We start from the raw sequence: 20,102 nt of genomic DNA on the forward strand, positions 1-20,102 counted from the left end.
AGAAAATGTTTTGTAAACAAATTATTAACTCACCTAGGTTCGGTTGGAAAATGCTACAAGGACAATTAAACTACATATAAAGGGACTGGACCTTTTCATCGGGCAAAGATCGACTTGTATTTATAATTGTTGGTAGAAGATTTGACAACAAATTAGAACCTAAAATATCAAACGAGAACCAAATCGGTTGAAGTAGGGCACTGAAATACTATATACTGAGGTACAAATGATGGGGGTTACCCCAAATTTTTTTTGGTAAATTTAGTATATGTTGTTCAGTAACTTATACTAAAATTTGATGGAGAATATGTTTGTTTTTTATACCATCTTTCTGAAGCGACATATAGTCAGAAAAATTGGTACAAACTCGGAATATGATCGGTTTTTACCCTAAAATGAGTTTTCGTGGAACTCCATCATGATTTCAATAGACAAACACGGTATTTTTCCCCGCAAATATAATGAAAAAATTAATGTACCTTCTACCTTATGGTGGACGGTATGAGAATTTGATATTTAAAATTAAATCCACAGAATATTTATGGTAAATTATTTGCGAGTCTTCAGTTTATTTTGATATAAATACGTATATAAATTTCCAGATCTCGCAGACAAACACCATAAACATCGAATGGAAGATCGGACTAGGGAAAGTGTATCTAAGGATGGTTTATGAAATTCAAATTTATAACACAGAGAACATATCGTACGTTCAAACCGTTTTGAATGCCATCATATTTTACCAACCCTTTATATCACCAAACCATTTACCCTGCGATATTTCCCTTCTTCCTTTTAAAATATTCCACAACAAATAAATTCTCTCTACTTACTTATTCCATATCATATCGCCCGATATTAATGGCATTTCCATTAGCAATGCCGATAACAGCGACGATTTGCCACTACCATTTTTGCCAACAATCATTGTTAGCTTGCCGCGGGGCACAACAAAATCCCGGATATACAACATGGTGGTGGTGCCTTGAGGATTCCATGAGAATTTACAATTCTTCACGGAGACAGCAATGTCATCGGGCATTTTTAAAAGCAATGAATCACGATGCCATGAATCGGTCTTCCCCGTACGATGATGTGATGTACGATGTCCTGCTTTAATTTGTGCCTGTTGTCCTGCATTGTTTTGATGATGATGGTGCTGTTGTTGTTGCTGCTGATGATGATGCGACTGGTGCTGTTGATGATGATGTCCACCATGTGTTGTTAGATTTTTACGTGGTCTTATTACCACATATGGTGTATTTCTTAGCAGCTCCTTACGTGCATGTGACGACAACTTTTTATGATCCACCGGAAATTCCATCATTTCTTTGTTTTCGGATACAATCAATGGCGTCTGTGGTTCGGAATTTGCCAACGGTGCCGGTTTATCCGGTATATAGATTTTAATATTTGGCTTCCCCGTCGCCTTGGAATTCACCTGTTCACTAACCGTTTTCAAGGTGATATTCGTTGGCAACGATTTCGATTTCACCTCATACATATCCAACGAAGCATCACTTTTACTTAGAATTCTAGCCATATTTCGTATTCCTTCGAATTGTTTTTGTATTTCATGGGCAGCGAGGAATTTTTCCAAACGCCTCGTGGAAACAATGGCCGACAATATAATGGGCACGGTAATGGGGAAAATGAGCAGGGGTACGGTTAACTGTTGAAACAATGCCAAAGCGGAAAATAAACGACTGGCCGTGATTTCCGAATTACTATCGTAATAAACATAAACGGCCAAGGTAACAAAGGTAATGAGCACCGAGGAGATGTGGGTTAAAATTGCTGCACAAAAGAAAGAATTAAAAGTGGGTGTTGTTGGGAAATTAGTTTTTATTTGTTTTTCAATTTTATTATTATTTGCAAACACTTACTCATTAAAGTCCAATAAAATGAATCCTTATTTAAGTATTTCAATTCATTGTTACGGGCTTCGGTTATTTTTGTTATGAAAACATTGTCCCACGCATTTAGTTTGATTAATTTGATACCCATAAAACAGTCGTGTAGTTTCTTTAAACGTATATCGGTGAATTTCTGAAAGAAAGAAAGAAAGAGTGTATTTAGTTACAAATTCGTTAAAATTGTGAAAGAATTAATTGTAGGATGCTTATGATTGGTGTCAAGTCCCAATGGGCGTATATAAAGACCGTAATTTTCAAATTAGATCTTTGAAACTTTTTATTGGAATTATAATTTTTGGAACAGACTTCAAATATATATAATGTATCCAAATATGACAAGTGCGGTTGAAAAACATGTCGGAACTTCTTATAACCAAATCTAACTAATTCGGATGAAAAGCGTATCGAAAATATCGTATTCTGCGGGTGTTGTTATGTGGAGCTATGCAAATTTCAAAATACAATTTCTATCGGATATATCTGCCGCCTCACTTATGGCTCTATGTGGAACCCCTTGCATAAGTCCTCAAAACAGAAAATATTTCAGGGATTTTCAGCGTATAATTGACGCCATAATGTATAGGCACTAATGGCAATAATAAGATCAACCAAAATGCACAATACAGTATTTTACGGTTAATTGCACATCAAAATTTGTACAATTTTTTTTTCAATTAACCGAGGAACCAGTTATCCTATACCCGCTTAATTGAACTGTTTGTTCAATTACAGAAATCACGCATAATTAGGAGAAATTAATTTCTAATGTTATTGTCAAATACAAATTAAAGACTTATGCACACAACTTACATAAAAACGGAAGAAAATATATATGGAAGCTTTATCCAGATCTGAACCGATTTTCACGAAACTTAGCACAAATCATCCTTAACTTAATTCAGTACGCTATGCAAAATTAATCGCAACTTGAAAGAAATTTAGAAAATATATATGGAGGCTATATCTAAATCTAAACAAATTTTCACGAAACTTAGCACACCTCATTATAGACTTTTTCAGTACGTTATGCCAAATTACTTCTAAATCGAATGTTCTGAAGGGACTGTGGTGCACTATTTACATTAAATTAGCAGAAAAAAAATTTCGCGGAAATCAAAAAATCTGAACCGTACAGTATGCTATGCAAAATTTCGTAAAAATCGAAAAATATATAGGGACTTCGGTGCACCATTTACATAAAATCGGTCGAATATATATATCTATATATATAAAAATGGAGCAAGAAAAATGTATACTAACGCATCAATTGAGAACGGCTGGACCGATTTGACTCAAAATTTCTTTAAGTTGTCGGTAATTATAGTAGGAAGGTTTTTATGAAATAAAATTTTGAGAAAAATCCGCGAAAATTTTGCAAAAATTATTTTAAAGAAACGGCTGGACCGATTTGACTTAAAATTTCTGTTAGTAGTCTGTAATTGAAGTGGAAAGATTTTAGTGAAAGAACATTTTGAAAAATCCGCGAAAATGTTGCAAAATATATTTTGAAAGATATTAGCATTTCCACACATTTTATATCGAACCTTTATGGTTTCATCTCTTCGGAGTTATTTTTGGACATATTTTGGGCGAAAATGGGCAGCGTATATCTTTAAGAAATTGTCAATTATGGAAAATTCTTAAAATATGTTAATTTTCTACAAATAATTGGATTGTCATTGCCTTGAAAAATGAATTGATGTTCGTTAGTCTCGCTAAAACTCGAGAACGGCTGAACGGATATTTCTTATCTTAGTCTTGAAATGTTCGTGGAGCTTCAGGGAAGGTTTAAAAGTGAGAAAAAATCGAAAACCGCGAAAAATTTGTAATAAAATATTATGAAGCATATTTGCATTTTCACGAATTAGGTATCGAGGTATTTTGGTAGCACCACATCGAGTTGTTATTTTCGGCGAAAATTAGTAGCGTATCATTACCTTAATCCTACATTTGCCAATTATTGAAAATTTTCAAAATATTTAATTTTTCAATCCTATTGACATTGTATTGAAATTTTTTTATGTGAGAATACAAAAAAGAATTGAAAATTTTATAATTGAATTTACACGCAATCATTCTATTAAGGGTAAAACAAGGATGGAAAATCAACCATTATATTGGGGTTATATGTCTAATCGTTTGTTAATATCTTTGAACTTATAAACAGAACACCTCGCATATATCCGATACCAAAAATGTGTATCAGTAAGCTCAATTTGAAACTTATCAAAACTAAATAGAGAATTTTTTGCAAAAATGTGTTTTAACCCCCAATATATCGCAATGACATATTACAGCTACTACAATGGAAATGAAGATATATTCGTTTTTTGTAGGAAGACAAAAGTGACCAAACTCCCCAAAATACTGAATATTGTAGGAACTGTTATGTGCAACCCCACAAAGATGGACTTATATTAATAATTTTTAGTAGGATTCATGCTACCAAATAAAACAACCAACTACAGCTGATTAGGTTGAAAAATGTGCCTAAATGCCCAAAGGAGGCTTCTTGAAAGCTTGGGCAAATTTTGCTTCGAACATTTTCTACTCGATGATCATCCAAAATAAAAAATTACAGCCAATAATAAAAAATAAAAAATTACAGACTCGCTCATAAACATCAAATTGTAGATATTTAGTACTTTAATGTTACTTTATGCGTGCTCTGATAAATACCAAAATATTACAAAGAGAAGTACACTATACATTATGTTGTAGGTTAAAGAAAAAATAAATCTAAATTGCCGAACATTATACACCAACAAAATTGCTAGGCAAGACAACGTTTGCCGGGCCCGCTAGTATATATATATATATACAATATATAAGAGAGCTATATGTAAATTTGAACCTCAATTTCAATAGGGTTCGTAATTGGGCCGGATTATAAATGCGACCTGTACTTTGTTTACAATTTAACATTAACAGACGGACTGACGGACATGCATAAATCGACCCTGAAAGTGATTCTAAGCATATTCTCAAAAGGAACCATGGGTCTATAAAAATATCAGATTATTTTTAAATAATAATGCAATTAGCCGATGAAAAATAAGAGGAAATTTATTTTTGATGACATGAATTTTGAGCCAATTAAGCGGGAAAATCAATTAACAGGGATTAATTATCCGAGAAAATTTACATGTGTTTTCCTATGCAATATTTTGTGATGATCAGATAATAACTTTGGGATGAAGTGGAGCGAAAACATATTTTTATGTCCTTTTTCGATTCGAATTATAGGCTGCAAATATAAGCCGAACATAACAACACAAACCACGGTGAAGGGGATATGGACAAGTAATTAGAAGGGCTGTACTGAATATTGTTAATATTCGGAAAAAATGTCAGTGTATGGAAAAGGTGCTGTTGACCTCTAATGTGGTAAGAGGGTGCAACTATACGAAATATTACCCAGGCTCGGAATAAAAATCCGCAGAAAGATAGAGTTCTACGGTAGTTGTGTAGGGTATCGTATGGTCGCCCCCGTTCGTCTATACTGCTCCGCTCACTGGTTCAAAATACATTCTTTTCGTTTGTGCTCATTTTAGGAATGAATTTATGGTGATAAATTTTTTACCAAACGAGCATTCGCCAAAGAATGTTCGCACAAACATAACAAACGAATGAGAGCACAATCGTTCATTTAGTTTGGTGGTTGAAATTCTTTCTGACATTCTCTCTCGAATGGAAACAAACATTCCCGAATTCTCGCGAGTGCTCAAAACGACAACAACAAACGTTGGTGAACTCAATAGTTGTTGCACATGTGTTTTGTTATTCCACACACTTTCTTCTACATACACATTCTTTCGTGTGTTTACTTTTTTATGATATTTTTGTTTGTTGTTGTTTTTAAGAGTGCTCGCGAGCATTCGCGAACATTTGTTTTTTGAGTTATTCAATTAATGTCCTTTAATGTCCAACTGAATAAATATGTTTAATATGTATTTAGCTCAGAGGGGCTCAGCCGATGAGAGTCGGTACGGCGAATGCTTCGAGCAATGGACCGTAGGGTAGGGATACGTAAAGAGAATCGATTGCTGTGAAAGTAAATAACAAGAAGAAAAACATAGAGGCTTCTAAGTAAATATATATTTAATAGATTATTGATAGGCCGTAACTAGTTTACCTGTGCTCGTAAACGATATTACGTGGTTGCATGTCCGAATGACAGTATGGCATTCCTTGATGCTTAAAAGAGGCGGCAAAATAAGTGACAAGTAATTACTCGTTAAAATGTCAACGGCTCTAGTACAAGGTTTCAATAATATCACATACATTTTAACGAATAATTAAAGATCAAAAGATGAGTGAATAAAAAGTAGTATTTTTATACAATTCTAAAAGAAACCAAAGTGTTAAAATCGTTTCTGTAGAAGAAGAATTTCTCTTGTTACATAGGTGGGCATTACATTTTTTAGATATACTAAATATGAATGAAATCAATTGAATCCTTAAGTTAGAGTATGGTGCGTGGAAGTTAACGGTATACACAGTAGAAATGCAAAACAAGAACCATTAGAGATGAGCAGTTGGTAAATACCGGTTATATACCCATTTGTGTGTATTTATTTAGGTATTTACTATATTGAATCGCTAATACAACATTTTACACCCTATTTAAGGGTTTCTATTATCACATCGAATCAAAATGAATAGATTTAAAATACTTTAAACACGTGCTTAAAATACCGAGTATTTACCCAAATGTTTTGAAGGCAGGCTGCCAAAATTGGGTTCACATGTTTTTAATATCCAAAGGAATACTGGTATGGAAAATGGGGTATCTGGTCCATGTTTTGATATAGCTCCCATATAACCGTACCTCCCTATTAAAGGTAATTTGTATATATTAGCCACTTTTTATAATAAAACTTGCTGTCATTTTGCACAGAGAGTTCTCAATGTGTACCAAATATCCACACACAAATTTATTTTGAGTGTTTACCAAACTATTGGGTAAAAACTCATTAACTGTGAAGCGAACCACTTGACACAATCTGCAAATTTCGTGGTCTTCAGATCATATGTGGGATCTGTAGGAAAATATACAAAAATCAAGTCTAGTATTGTAACGAAAGTACATTTCGCATTTCTTTTCCGAATGAGATGAAGTTCGGCACAGCTCAATTGCAACGAAATTTTACACAACGTACCGAATTAAGTCCAGAATGACATGTATTGAGATTGTTAAAATCAGTTTTTATACCCTCCACCATGGTATGAAGGGTTTATTAGTTGTGTCACTCGTTTGTTATTCATCGAAATATTCATTTCAGACCCTATAAAGTATACATATTCTTGATCGTGGTAAAATTCTAGACGATAGCTGTAATCACGCTATCTTCTAAAGGAATTAAGATAGGGCACTGACATTTTACATAGGGTTGTCTTTTGTCTGCAGGGGTGTCAAGTTCAACGATGGGCTATATCGGTCCACGTTTTGGTAGGTAGGGTACCTTCCAATTTTCAGTATTTTGAGCTCGTTTTTCGTCCGTTTTGCTGTGATTCGGCACATTGGGTTCTTATTGGGTATCAAATCTCCATATTTAAAATTATAAATATCGATCCATTTTTTCTTGTAGCCCCTAACATTTTGTTATTTTTGGGTTTTTGAGGTAGAACTCGCGGTAATTTGGAATTTTTGGGTTCTTATTGGGTATCAAATCTGCACACTAAAAATTATTCGGTAGCCTCCATATTTTTTTTATTTGGAGAAGTTTGGACATGTTTTTCAACCGAAATGGTTGTAAATTGGCATTTTGGATTCTAATTTGATAAAAAAGCTCAATATAGGTTTTTGATAACGTTTTTTAATAGAATTCACTTTAATTTTGTATCTTTGATTCATATTTGGTGACAAATCTCCCTTCTAAGAGTTATCAATAGTCGGCCTTTTTATACCCTTAACCACACTGTGATACAGGGTATTATGTCTTTGTACATATGTCTGTCCGTCCGTCTGTCCATTTATGATCCTATTTGGATGAAATTTGGTACAGTTCACTTATTTGGCCCGAGGACGTAGGGTTTGAAATTGAAATTGGAGGAAATCGGTTCAGATTTACATATAGCTCCTATATATAGTTTCGCCCGATTTAATGTAAATGGTGTACCAAATTCCCTATATGTCCTTCGATTTGCACGAAATTTGGCATTGCGTACTGGATTGAGTCTAGAATGATGTGTGTAAAATTTCTTGAAAATCGGTTCAGATTTTGATATAGCTCCCATATATAGTTTCACCCGATTTTAGGTAAATGGTGCACCAAAGTTCTGAAAATCATTGGATTTTCACGAATTTTGGCATAGCGTACTGAATTGAGTCTAGAATGACTTATGCTAAGTTTTGTGAAAATCGGTTCAGATTTAGATATAGCTCCCATATATATTTTTATCCGATTTAAAGTAAATGGTGTACCAAAGTCTCTTAATATCTATATCTATCGATTTGCACGAAATTTGGCACAGCGTAATGAATTAGGTCTAGAATGATGTGTGTTATGTTTCCTGAAATCGGTTCAGATTTAGATATAGCTTCTATTTTTAATTTCGCATATTAAGGGTTGGCACCATACAAGCTTTTTTACCATAGTTTGGGGGATATTCTGTACTCGAAATTGTCAGTTTATATTCAGCAAAGTTTTCATTACATTTAAAATAATTGGTGGACGTAATATTTGGGGTTCAAGACAATAAGGACAGAATCTTATGAACAACATTATTTTAGAATATTTGGAGATCGAAAATCTCATCTTAAGGTATTTGATTTACGTGGTATTTCATAAGGTTGCATTCTCATTCCATTCGACTCAAGATATGTCATTTCAAATATAACTTGCAATTGATACAAACCAAACAACAGTAAAAAATCATACCTTTATTCAAAAACTTCAACTACGGATAGTTTGTTCTTCTGGATTCTTAATATTCTCGTCAAGGGATTTCATCCGCAAAAAGAATTGACTATCCCAACACAAATCAATGTTTATTTTGAGGCTAAAGGTTGAGTTTTTCATGGTAAATCATAATTTTTACTAGTGAAAAAAGTTTCCAAAGATCCAACCCTTTTATTGCCATAATTTACACTTCATTAAAGTAATACTACTCGTATATCATATGATTTAATAATTCATAATGAAAATTGAATTTCAACCCCTTTTTTGCTTGGGCAACTTTAAAGATTTTCAAACGGAAGTTAAAAGAAAAACGTTTGGTTAATTAACATCAATATTTCAATGGAGGGGAAACGATTTTCATGAGTTCATGTTAACAGAAAACCTAAAATAACTTTTCTTTTAAGATAATAAGGAGAAGCCTAACAAGTATTTTTATTCCATCAAACCGCACACATACACAAACATACACTCAAAATTACCTACATACACACTTTCAAATGAGGAAAAGGATTTCAAAATGGAAAAAAGGTCGAAAAGTAACTTCATTAGTGTGTGTGTGAAACCTGAATATAATTGAAAATAAATATTGCCTACTTTTCGGCAACGAAATAAAGGCATTACCATAACAAATGTATTGCATACTTTTAGGGCAGAAATTAAGCAACAACATTTTATTTTAGTGGGTTTGTTTTTTTTTTCTTTTCTTTTTTTAAACAAAATATATTTTAGAAACTTACCGCCATTACTTCAGCATTTTGAGACATAGCCTTGCCAATTAAAAACTGCAATGGAGTCATTGTTAAAATGCAAACAAATGAACCAATTACAGCGCTTATGCCCAACTTCAAGTACAGCAAATACATAACGACGCCAATCTAGAAAATGGAAACAATAAGGAAATAAAAGAAATTATTAATGAATTTTTTCACATTATGGAATGTAATGTATTTTTTGCAAAATTGTAATTGTAACCCACTCCCAAAATTTCTTAATAATACTTCAGGATAATGTTCGAATGTAAAGGACATCCCATTGATGCTACAGACCATAGCTTCTGCTAGTTTCTCTTACAACTCAAAATTTAATCCACTTCGAATAGCCATAACAACAACAGCAACAAACAAACCGACGAAATATTTTGGAAAGTATTCAAAAAGTATTAAAATTTTAAAAATAAAGGAAATCTTTTTCTCCGTTTAATTGTCAAAGCTTTTGGCAGCTTATTTTCACAGAGCCATCATTCATTCTACAGTCAATTTGGTATTTTGTTGTTTTGCGAATTGTTCATTTAATTTAATTGTTGTGTTTTCGAAGAGATAATAAAATGTTGGAATTGACTCAATACTCACACACACAAACACACAGCGGCTTAAGTTGTATTCGATGAAATCGGCGACGAAATTGTTTTGGCCATAATTTTGAAAATTTAATCGCTTTACTTTTAATTGATTACGAACTAATTTTACAGCAACAACAAAAAAACGAACATGAAATAAAATTCAAAGAATTTGAAAGTACATAAAATTCGTAGAATAATATTTTGTTTGTTGTATGCGCAAAGTATTGAAGGGCGAAGAGTAAATCTGTTCAAATTTTAATTTAAACCATTTGGTAAAATATTTAGCTGGTCATTTCTTAAAGTTTAATATTCGGTAAATACTAAAATTTTTATATAAAACCAATTTTTGACTTCCACCAATATAATTTCCATATTGCATGCCCTAACAATTTTAGAATCGTTCAATTATATATGTTCGCAATGCGCAAAATTCCTTAAATCGGTTAATATAGATAATATTATGGAATTATTCGGTAGTAGTACAATACAGACACTCCTGAAAACTGGGCTGGGAACTTCAACATACCAAAATTTAAACCGAACATTTGGATGAAGACTAATATTTTTAGGTTGGGGAAAAAGAAATCTATTAGGCCTGTCGTCGAAACATCTACAGTGACTCGCCAGAAACTTCGGGAGCTTTCCTGTGAAGTTTTAATGTATCCGCCATACAGACCGGACTTGGCACCAAGCGATTATCATATTTTTCTTGCATTGCAAAATTTCTTTAATGATAAAAAAGGTATCTAGGAAGGATTGTGAAAATCGACTACTAGAGTTTTTTTGCAAATAGAGAGCAGAACTTCTATGAGAGAGGCATTATGATAATAATTTTTTTGTATATAATTTGTACCAAATTACAACCACATTATTCGGAAAATTCGGCTAATGCCTTCAAAATACCGAAAATTGGTCGGTAACCTACATCAGCACGTAAATCGATATTCATAATTTTTCGTAGGAAGATTTGACACCCTATGAGAACCTATGAAATCGGATTAGAGCAAATTCGGTTGAAAAACGTGTCCAAGTCCATGTGAATACTTTAAAATGGGAGCTAACCGTTATTAATAATTGTTGGTTTTGTTACTTTTTGTAAAATACCGAAATTTCATGTTAATCCGGAGATTTATTTCTGTCGTGCATGTGGTGAACAGTATGCCTGCTGATTTGGCGCCGCATGCTGATTTGGCACCTTCGATATAATATTCAGTAGCAGCTATTTTTCTGCAGACCTCAAATTAAACCCGACATAGTGTAGTCTCTTACAATGAAAGGTGAAGTTCTTGGGCACCATATGACGAAGCAGGTTATATTGACGGATAGGCGTAGAATTTTTAAAAATAAGTTTTTTAAAGGCGTAGATATTTGAAAATAATTATTTTGAAGGTATAGATTTCTTAAACAAAATTCAAAGAGTTGATTTTTTAAAATATTTTTTACGGCGTAGGTTTTTCACAATATTTTACTTCCAGTCGTAAATTTCTTAAAATATTTTTTTTTCAAGGCTTAGATTTTTTAATTTAAAATAGTTTTATCAAAGCATAGAATTAAAAAAAAAAAATTTATTTAGGCATAGATTTTTTAATTTTTTTTCAAGGCGTAAATGTTTTGAAAATATTTTTTTCAAGGCGTACATTTTTTAACATTTTTTTTAAAGGCGTACATTTTGTAAAATAATTTTTTCAATGCGTAGAATAATTTTTTAAGGCCTAAATATTTTTAAAATATTTTTTCAAAGCGTAAAATTTAAAAATATTTTTTTCAATGCCTAGGTTTTTATTTTAAATATTTTTTTTCAATGCGTAGGTTTTTATACCCTACACAACTATGTTGTCAGGGTATTATAGCTTTGTGCAGCCCCAAAAGTTTGTAACGCCGCGAAATATTGGTCATAGACCCACCTTTAAGTATACCGATCGTCATATCTCGACTAGCTGAGTCGATCTAGACATGTGTGTCCGTCCGTCCGTCTTTCCATTATAATTTGTAAACACGATACAGGCCACAATTATGGACCAATCTTCACGAATTTTTACATGTAAAATGGGTTCTGGCTAAAGAAGACCCCTATTGTTTTTGGAAAAGATTAAGGGTTTTTCTGGTCGCTCCAGAGGCCGCAATTATGTACCAAACACCGCGAATTGTTGCATGGAGAATGGGATCGGGCCAGAGAATAAGCAAGCCTGTTTTGATAAAGATCGGTCAATATTTAGCGGGTCAAATGGACCCTGACTTTTGTGTGAAAAATGACAAAATGTGTATTCTATGGCGTATATATTTACTCCAGCATGATATAGACCCAAGAAGTTGACAGTACATCCAAGAGGAGTGGTTGACGTTTAAATTGATACCAATTATATTGTCGTATGTAATCGGATATGGGAGTTACACCCACATATTTACAGGTGCTTACGTATACAGATATTATTTTGTAACCCATTACCACATTAGAGGGCGGAAATGTAGCGCTGATTGCTTTGAAATTTTGCTTTGAAAGTTCCAGTTATGGTCAAGGAAAACGCCTATAATTGTCGGTGATGATCAGATTAATATTTTGGGATGAAATGGACCGAAAACTTAATTTTTGTGTGTTTTCGACTCGAATATAATCCAAATATCACAACACAACCTAAAGTGAAGGGAACCTGGACAAGTAATTAGAAGGGCTGAATATTCGAAAATGTAAGGAATCGGTGTTGTTGACCTCTAATCGGGTAGCGGGAACAAATATAACGAAATATTACCTAGACTCGGAATAAACATCCGCAGAAAGTTAGAGTTCTGTGGTAGTTGTGTAGGGTATCGTATGGTCGGCCCCGTCCGACTATACTGCTTCGCTCACTGGTTTAACATAATTTTTTAATGCGTAGGTTTTTTAACATAATTTTTTAATGCGAAGGTTTTTTAAAATAATTTTTTTCCAAGGCGTAGAGTTTATAAAATATTTTTTTCCAGGGCAATTATTTTTTTCGTTGATTTTTTAATATTTGTTTAGATTTAAATTTTTTGAAAATATTTTATCAAAGCGTAGGTTTTTATACCCTTCACCACACTGTGGTACAGGGTATTATGTCATTGTGCATATGTTTGTAACAGGCAAAAATAATCGAGATAGACCCATGGTTCCTTTTGAGAATATGCATAGAATCACTTTCTGAGTCGATTTATGCATGTCCGTCTGTCCGTCCGTCCATGTATTTTTGTTAACAAAGTACAGGTCGCATTTATGATCCGATTTGGATGAAATTTGGCACAGGTCACTTAATTGGCCCAAGGACGAACCCTATTGAAATTGGAGAAAATCGGTCCACGTTTAGGTATAGCTCCCATATAAGGGTACCCCAAATTTTCGGTATTTTGAGGTTCTTGAGCGCGTTTTTTAACTGAATTCGATGAAATTTGGTTCTTTGAGTTCTTATCGGGTAGCAAATCTCCCCACTAAAATTTATAAATAAAGGTCCATTTTTTTGGATACCCCCCATATAAGGGTACCGCCAATTTTTTGGTATTTTGGAGGTTTTGATCACATTTTGCGACCGAATTCGGGTACCCCCAAATTTTCGGTATATTCGGGTTCTTGGGCTCGTTTTATAACTGAATTCTCTGAAATTTTGTACATTGGGTTCTTATTGGGTACCAAATTACTCCACTATAAATATAGGTCCAGTTTTTTGGTAGTCCCCATATAACGGTACCCCCAAATTTTTGGTATTTTGGGAGTTCTGATGATTTTTCGACCGAATTGACTGCAATTTAGTACATCGAGTTGTTATTAGGTAGCAAATCTCTGTACTATAGATTATAAATATAGGTCAATTTTTTCGGGTAGCTCCCATACCAATTTTCGGTATTTTGGGGTTCTTGAACCAAATTCTTTTTATACCCTTCACCACACTGTGGTACAGGGTATTATGTCTCTGTGCATATGTTCGTAACAGGCAAAAGGAATCGAGATAGACTCATGATTCCTTTTGATAATATGCATAGAATCACTTTCTGAGTCGATTTATGCATGTCCGTCCGTCTGTCCGTCTGTTGGTGTTAAATTGTAAACAAAGTACAGGTCGCATTTATAATCCGATTTAGATGAAATTTGGCACAGCTCCTTTATTTGGCACAAGGACGAACCCTATTGAAATTGGGAAAAAATCGGTTCAGATTTAGATATAGCTCCCATATATAGTTTCGCCCGATTTTAGGTAAATGGTGTACCAAAATCCCTATATATCTTTCGATTTGCACGAAATTGAGTATAGCCTACTAAATTCGGTCTAGAATAATGTGTGCTAAGTTTCGTGGAAATCGGTTCAGATTTAGATATAGCTCCCATATACAGTTTCGCCTGATTTTAGGTAAATGGTGCACCAAAGTCCCTGAAAATCATTTGATTTGTACGAATTTTGACATAGTGTATTGCATTAAGTCTAAAATGACGTCTGCTAAGTTTCGTGAAAATAGGTTGATTTATGTATAACTCTCATAAATAGTTTCGCCCGATTTTAGGTAAATGGTGCACCAAAGTCCCTGAAAATCATTCAATTTGCACGAATTACGGCATAGCGTACTGAATTAAGTCTAAAATGGCGTGTGCTAAGTTTCGTGAAAATCGGTTCAGATTTAGATATAGCTCCCATATATATTTTCGTCCGATTTAAGGTAATTAGTGCACCAAAGTCCCTATATATCCTTCGATTTGCACGAAATTTGGACGAAATGTGGCAGATTTATTTACATAATTTTGTCCCATTGTAAGAATCAGCTTTATATCTGACCAAAATTTAGTATAGGTTGCAGAATGACATGTTTAATTTCGTGTTAATGATTCCTGACTTTACTGTTTTCCTTGCTGGTTTTAAATATTTTTTCAAGGCTTAGTTTTTTTTCCCGACTTCTTTGTTATCTGGGAGCCATCTGTGTAACAACAGTTACCAGGGGGCATGTTTGCTATATAGACTCGTTTCCCACATACACGAAGACATAATACCATGTACCACAGTGTGGTGAAGGGTAGAAGTAGATTGTTAATTTTTCTTTTTATTTTTCATCATTATACCAAAGAATTTCTATAAATATCAACCTCATCTTCCTTGGCATTGATAATCTCTATCCTGTGTTTATATATATTTATGTAACTTTCATAACAATTTCACAATTTAAAACCACAAATTATTGTGTCATAATAAACCCGTTACAATGGTAACTGTGTCATATATCCGTATTTTAATCCATACTCCAATACCATAGAGTTGTACACCAGCTATACGATTGAAATCCATTCACACTCCCACACACACATCCAGATATAAACATGTGTGCACTTACAACTCTCGCACCTAACAAATTACAAATTTTTGAACAGCACACATGTATGCGCATAATTAATTTTTCCTTTCAAAGAAGCAAAAAAAAACAACAACAAAAATACAGGTGGATGATGATGACGATGAAGTTCAACAGTTCAACACCGTGTATATGTATGTATGTACCACCATAACCACCACAATCAGGGAGTACCTTTATTCTCAACTCTCCGCGTTCAGTTCATAGCCTTTGTGTGTGTATTGCTGCTACTACCCTTTTCATGTGTGACATAATGAGTTCCCTGCCATTTGTGTTGTGACTGTGCAACAAGGCTGTGTTCTTTATAAACCCGTGTTGTTACTCCGGTATTATTTGCATGTTTTAACTTAAGTCATTTATTTTTGTTGGCGTTGCTGCTGCTGTTGCTGTTGGTTCGATGGTTGGCTGCCTGTTTTGCCTGGTTCGTTGGTTGTTTGATAGCTGTTGCTGTTACTGACATTACAAGCGTTTACCTTTTGACGTCTGTTGCTATAAATTTTGCGAAAAAGTAAACATATTTATTCAAATTAACCAAGCAAACAACAGCCAAACCACAGGCTTGGGAGTGAGAGTGAGAAGAGACACATACATACACATAAATGTAAAACAGCATACTAACACACTCGCATATACTCATGTAATTAAAAATGAAAATTGTAAAGTAATGGAATATCTGAGCTTTAAAAATGACTGAATTGTGGGAAGTAAGAAATAACAGTGTGCTTTATGGATTGTCAAAGCACAGGATCTGTGTCCTTTGTGACATTTCTTCACCATTACTTATGAAAGAACGAGAATAGCGTGATATAGTTCAGGGATTGTTTCTTGTTGTTGTTTATTCACACCTTTAGTGCAATGGAAAAAAGGTACACAAATATACGAAATAGCTAAGTGCCATGGGATGACACAATGATAGGTGAATGAAGCCCTGATGTAACAACTGAAGCTAAGGCCTTGGAATGTTATAAAGTGGGTAACTATTGATTACAGATTGTGACTGGATTGCAAAAATTCACCCTAAAAGGATATGAAAAGTTGATATAATGGAGTATTCTTTACATCCCCACAATGTGGAGGTGTATATGTTATAGATGCTGACCATATCGCTAAGTTTTATTTTCTAGATTCCTTAATTCTGCAGTAAAGGTTGGTTATTTGAAATGTTTATTTAAATATCGACAAATTTGTTGCATGGGCTTTTATTCGTTCGAATTCCATTGAACTGAGGTCGCGAAGACACCAGAGGTTTTTGGATTGTGACTTATATGTTTACGACATGTTCCTTTCAAATTTAAAGCCGACTTGTGGTGGAATGAAAGCAGTCGGCAATAGCTCGTCACAAAACGTATTACCATATATTCCTCACTGATCCACAGACCTAAAGAGGTTATGTTCTTTAGCTCGACTTTATAGTAGTTATTCTGGTAAAAAGTTCAGAAGCCACATTGCCATCTTGGATCCTCAAGCTTTTCTCGTTTTATCATGATTCTTTCATAGTATTTATTTGAACATCTCTCAACAAAATTAAATTTTATGTCCCCGGAACAAGAACTTTTTTACTAATGCATGATTTAATTGCATACCCTTCAAGACCTTGTGGTGCATACTATTATGTCTTTGTGCAAATGTTTGTAACAGGCAAAAGGAAACAAGATAGACCCATGGTTACTTTTGAAGAGATGCATATAACCACTTTCTGAGTCCAAGTGATAGCGTTAAGTTCCTGCCCTGGCCAAATTGAAAATAATAGCGGTATCATAATATATGGGATATTCCACAAAATTTTAATAGAATATTTTCCTAAAATCTGAAACCCCCTAAACATGGACCGACGATTGGTGAAAAAATAAAGTAACCGTTATATGTGGCGATATCCAAAGTTGGACCAATCTTAACTACATCACATAGAAATATCTAGAATTAAATTAAACACTTAAAATACCGAAAATCTGGGCCTATCATTATATGGGGACTATGCCAATATTTGGACCGATATCAATATTAGAGTATGTTATGAATATGCTCCAGACTATAGTCGAGTACTGCTAAATGGCACAACACATGAAAAGCGTTAAGTTCGGGCCGAACTTTGGATACCCTCCACCATAGGTATACTGGCATTTACTTGAAATTAAAGTTCCATCCCCACGTAGAACTATACTATATCGAATGACCTTGGGAAGTGTGGTTATGCTTCGAATGTATGGATCTGATCTTTATATAGACTTATATAGACGTAAACTACAGACGACCAGAAATTTTAATTGTTTAAAAAAATATTATTAGTAAATTCCTAAAATTTTCACCATAGAGTAGTGACATTTATTATCTATACATTCAATGTGAACCGACAGCACACAAAAGACAACTCTATACGTTTAGAGGTTAGAATGATTACAGACAGGCAGACGGACACGTATAAATCGTCATAGAATTGTACTCTGAGGGAAATGATTATTTCGATGAGTTACAAACGAAAAACAAACTTAAGGGGACCACCATTTTTGATTTAATTCAAATATACACTAATTCAAGAATGTCCCTACAAAATTTCAAGTGAAAATCTCAAGAACTCTTGAAGATATAGCCGATTTATTGTGTCAGCATCAAGTGACGGCTAAAGGGCTTCTCAAACTTTAAACGCGTTTTTCTCTATTGCGAATGGTGGGCACGATAACTCAAAAACTAATAATCCAATCGGTTCCACATTTTGACACGTTTCGCTGGGAGTGTATAGCTCTCGTATGAACTAGGATAAAGCCAATCGGTGAAGAACTTCCTTATTTTTTAACTTAGTTTGTGGTAAAAAATAGGCGATTTTCCAAAACAAACGTCCACCATTTTGTTAATTTTAGAGCGAAGTCAATAATCCTAGTACATACGAGAACCAGACATGTACTCTTTCTAACACCGATGGAATTTTCGGATTCCGATGTTCCAGTGAGGAGTTATCATGCCCGCCATCAAAAATAAGGATCACAAAAAACAACAACAACAAAACGACAACAACATTTTTATTTTACATTATTTTTCTTCCTTTTTAAATCTTCAAATATATATGTGCAAAGTAACAAACCTTAACAACCATTGGTATTTATTTACCAGCCCATTTAAAATCTTAAAAATAAAAAAATCGAGAATGGGGGGTTCCCTTAATATACCATCAATACAATGGTGGACGATATAAAAAAGGATTAAATTTGATAGTGCTCATTTATTTCAACCAAGGTCGAACCGCAATTTAAATTGGAGAAAATCGGTTCAGATTAAGATACATCATTCATATATTTTTTCGTCTGATTTTAATTAAATGATGCCCCAACAACCTAAGTTTTTCAAATTTGCACAACATATCGATATGGGTCTAAAATAACGTCTTCTAACGGCGGAAATGAACTTATTGCTGAAAATAATTTTCCTCAAGATATTGGATGTATTTGCAATAATATGTAGTTCTGAAGCTCCCCCATCATCCATAGCAGCATAACTACATCGGCTGATGAAACCTGATAAGAACCAACTAACATTCACAAGAACTAACAATATTCACATTTCTCTCGATTATCTCTAAAATAAGGTAATACATATTGTGGATTCATTAATGGCGAATATTTTTGTAGAATATTTCGAACTGTCATAACCCCGTCTTAAATAGGGTTTTAATAATTTTTGGGAAAAGAAACGCCTAAGAGGCACCTTCAGCGTATCGACTGAGTGTTATCATAGTCATTAACAAGAAAAAAACAGTAAGGAAAGTAGTAAAGTCGGACGGGGCCGACTATATGATACCCTTCACCACTATGGGTATATTAAACAGGACTATTAACATGAAATTGGATGAAATAAAATATGTGATATTTATCTAAATGTGAATCTACCTAGATCTATCCATAAAGTATGTAAATCGACTTCCAACAAATATAAATAGGTCATCCGTTGGGCTATGTCTGTACTTCTAGAAAACGCAACTACGACTTTCCCGAAACTTGGCAGACATCATTCTATGCTCAATTCAGTACGTTATGCCAAATTTCGTGCAAATCGAAGGATATATAGGGACTTTGGTGCACCATTTACATGAAATCGGACGAAACTATATGTGGGAGCAATATCTTAATCTGGACCGATTTGCACCGGGACTTTGGTGCACCATTTACATGAAATCGGACGAAACTATATATGGACCGATTTTCTCGAAACATGGCAGACATCACTCTAGCCTTAATTCAGTACGTTATTTCAAATTTCGTGCAAATCGAAGGATATATAGGGACTTTGGTGCACCATTTACATGAAATCGGACGAAACTATATGTGGGAGCTATATCTTAATCTGGACCGATTTTCACGAAACTTGGAACTTCTCATTGGGTCGGAACTTCTCATTGGGGTCGTATCGCTGGTAACGTAAGAACTTCGAATTGTCACAAGAGACATTTGGGTTTGAAAGGTTTTTTGTAAAGAAGCTATTAATAGCTTCTGGGGAGAATATCCCAACAAAAAACAAAGGGAACTGATGAGGATCAGTGGCGAGATCCGAAACTATAGTCTTCCCTGCCTTACCCCTCGGCGGACAATGCCATACATTCCCCACTAATAA

General features: G+C 34.1%; 1 protein-coding gene across 1 annotated transcript in view; it reads right to left on the reverse strand.

Moving 5' to 3' along the window:
- The window catches only part of LOC133336800 (ATP-binding cassette sub-family C member Sur-like), a gene marked incomplete at both ends in the record, with an annotated part of 115,948 nt that overhangs the window by 73,705 nt on the left and 22,141 nt on the right, over positions 1-20,102 (reverse strand). The window contains 4 exons of the mRNA XM_061545079.1: positions 834-1,134; positions 1,216-1,797; positions 1,887-2,049; positions 9,559-9,696. Of these exons, the coding sequence (XP_061401063.1) occupies positions 834-1,134; positions 1,216-1,797; positions 1,887-2,049; positions 9,559-9,696 (1,184 nt within the window). The remainder of the gene's footprint in view (positions 1-833; positions 1,135-1,215; positions 1,798-1,886; positions 2,050-9,558; positions 9,697-20,102) is intronic.

The sequence above is a fragment of the Musca vetustissima genome, unplaced genomic scaffold (assembly GCF_032173495.1).
Source record: "Musca vetustissima isolate MV318-11 ecotype Yass unplaced genomic scaffold, APGP_CSIRO_Mvet_v1 utg1611, whole genome shotgun sequence".
Taxonomy (NCBI): Eukaryota; Metazoa; Arthropoda; class Insecta; order Diptera; family Muscidae; genus Musca; species Musca vetustissima.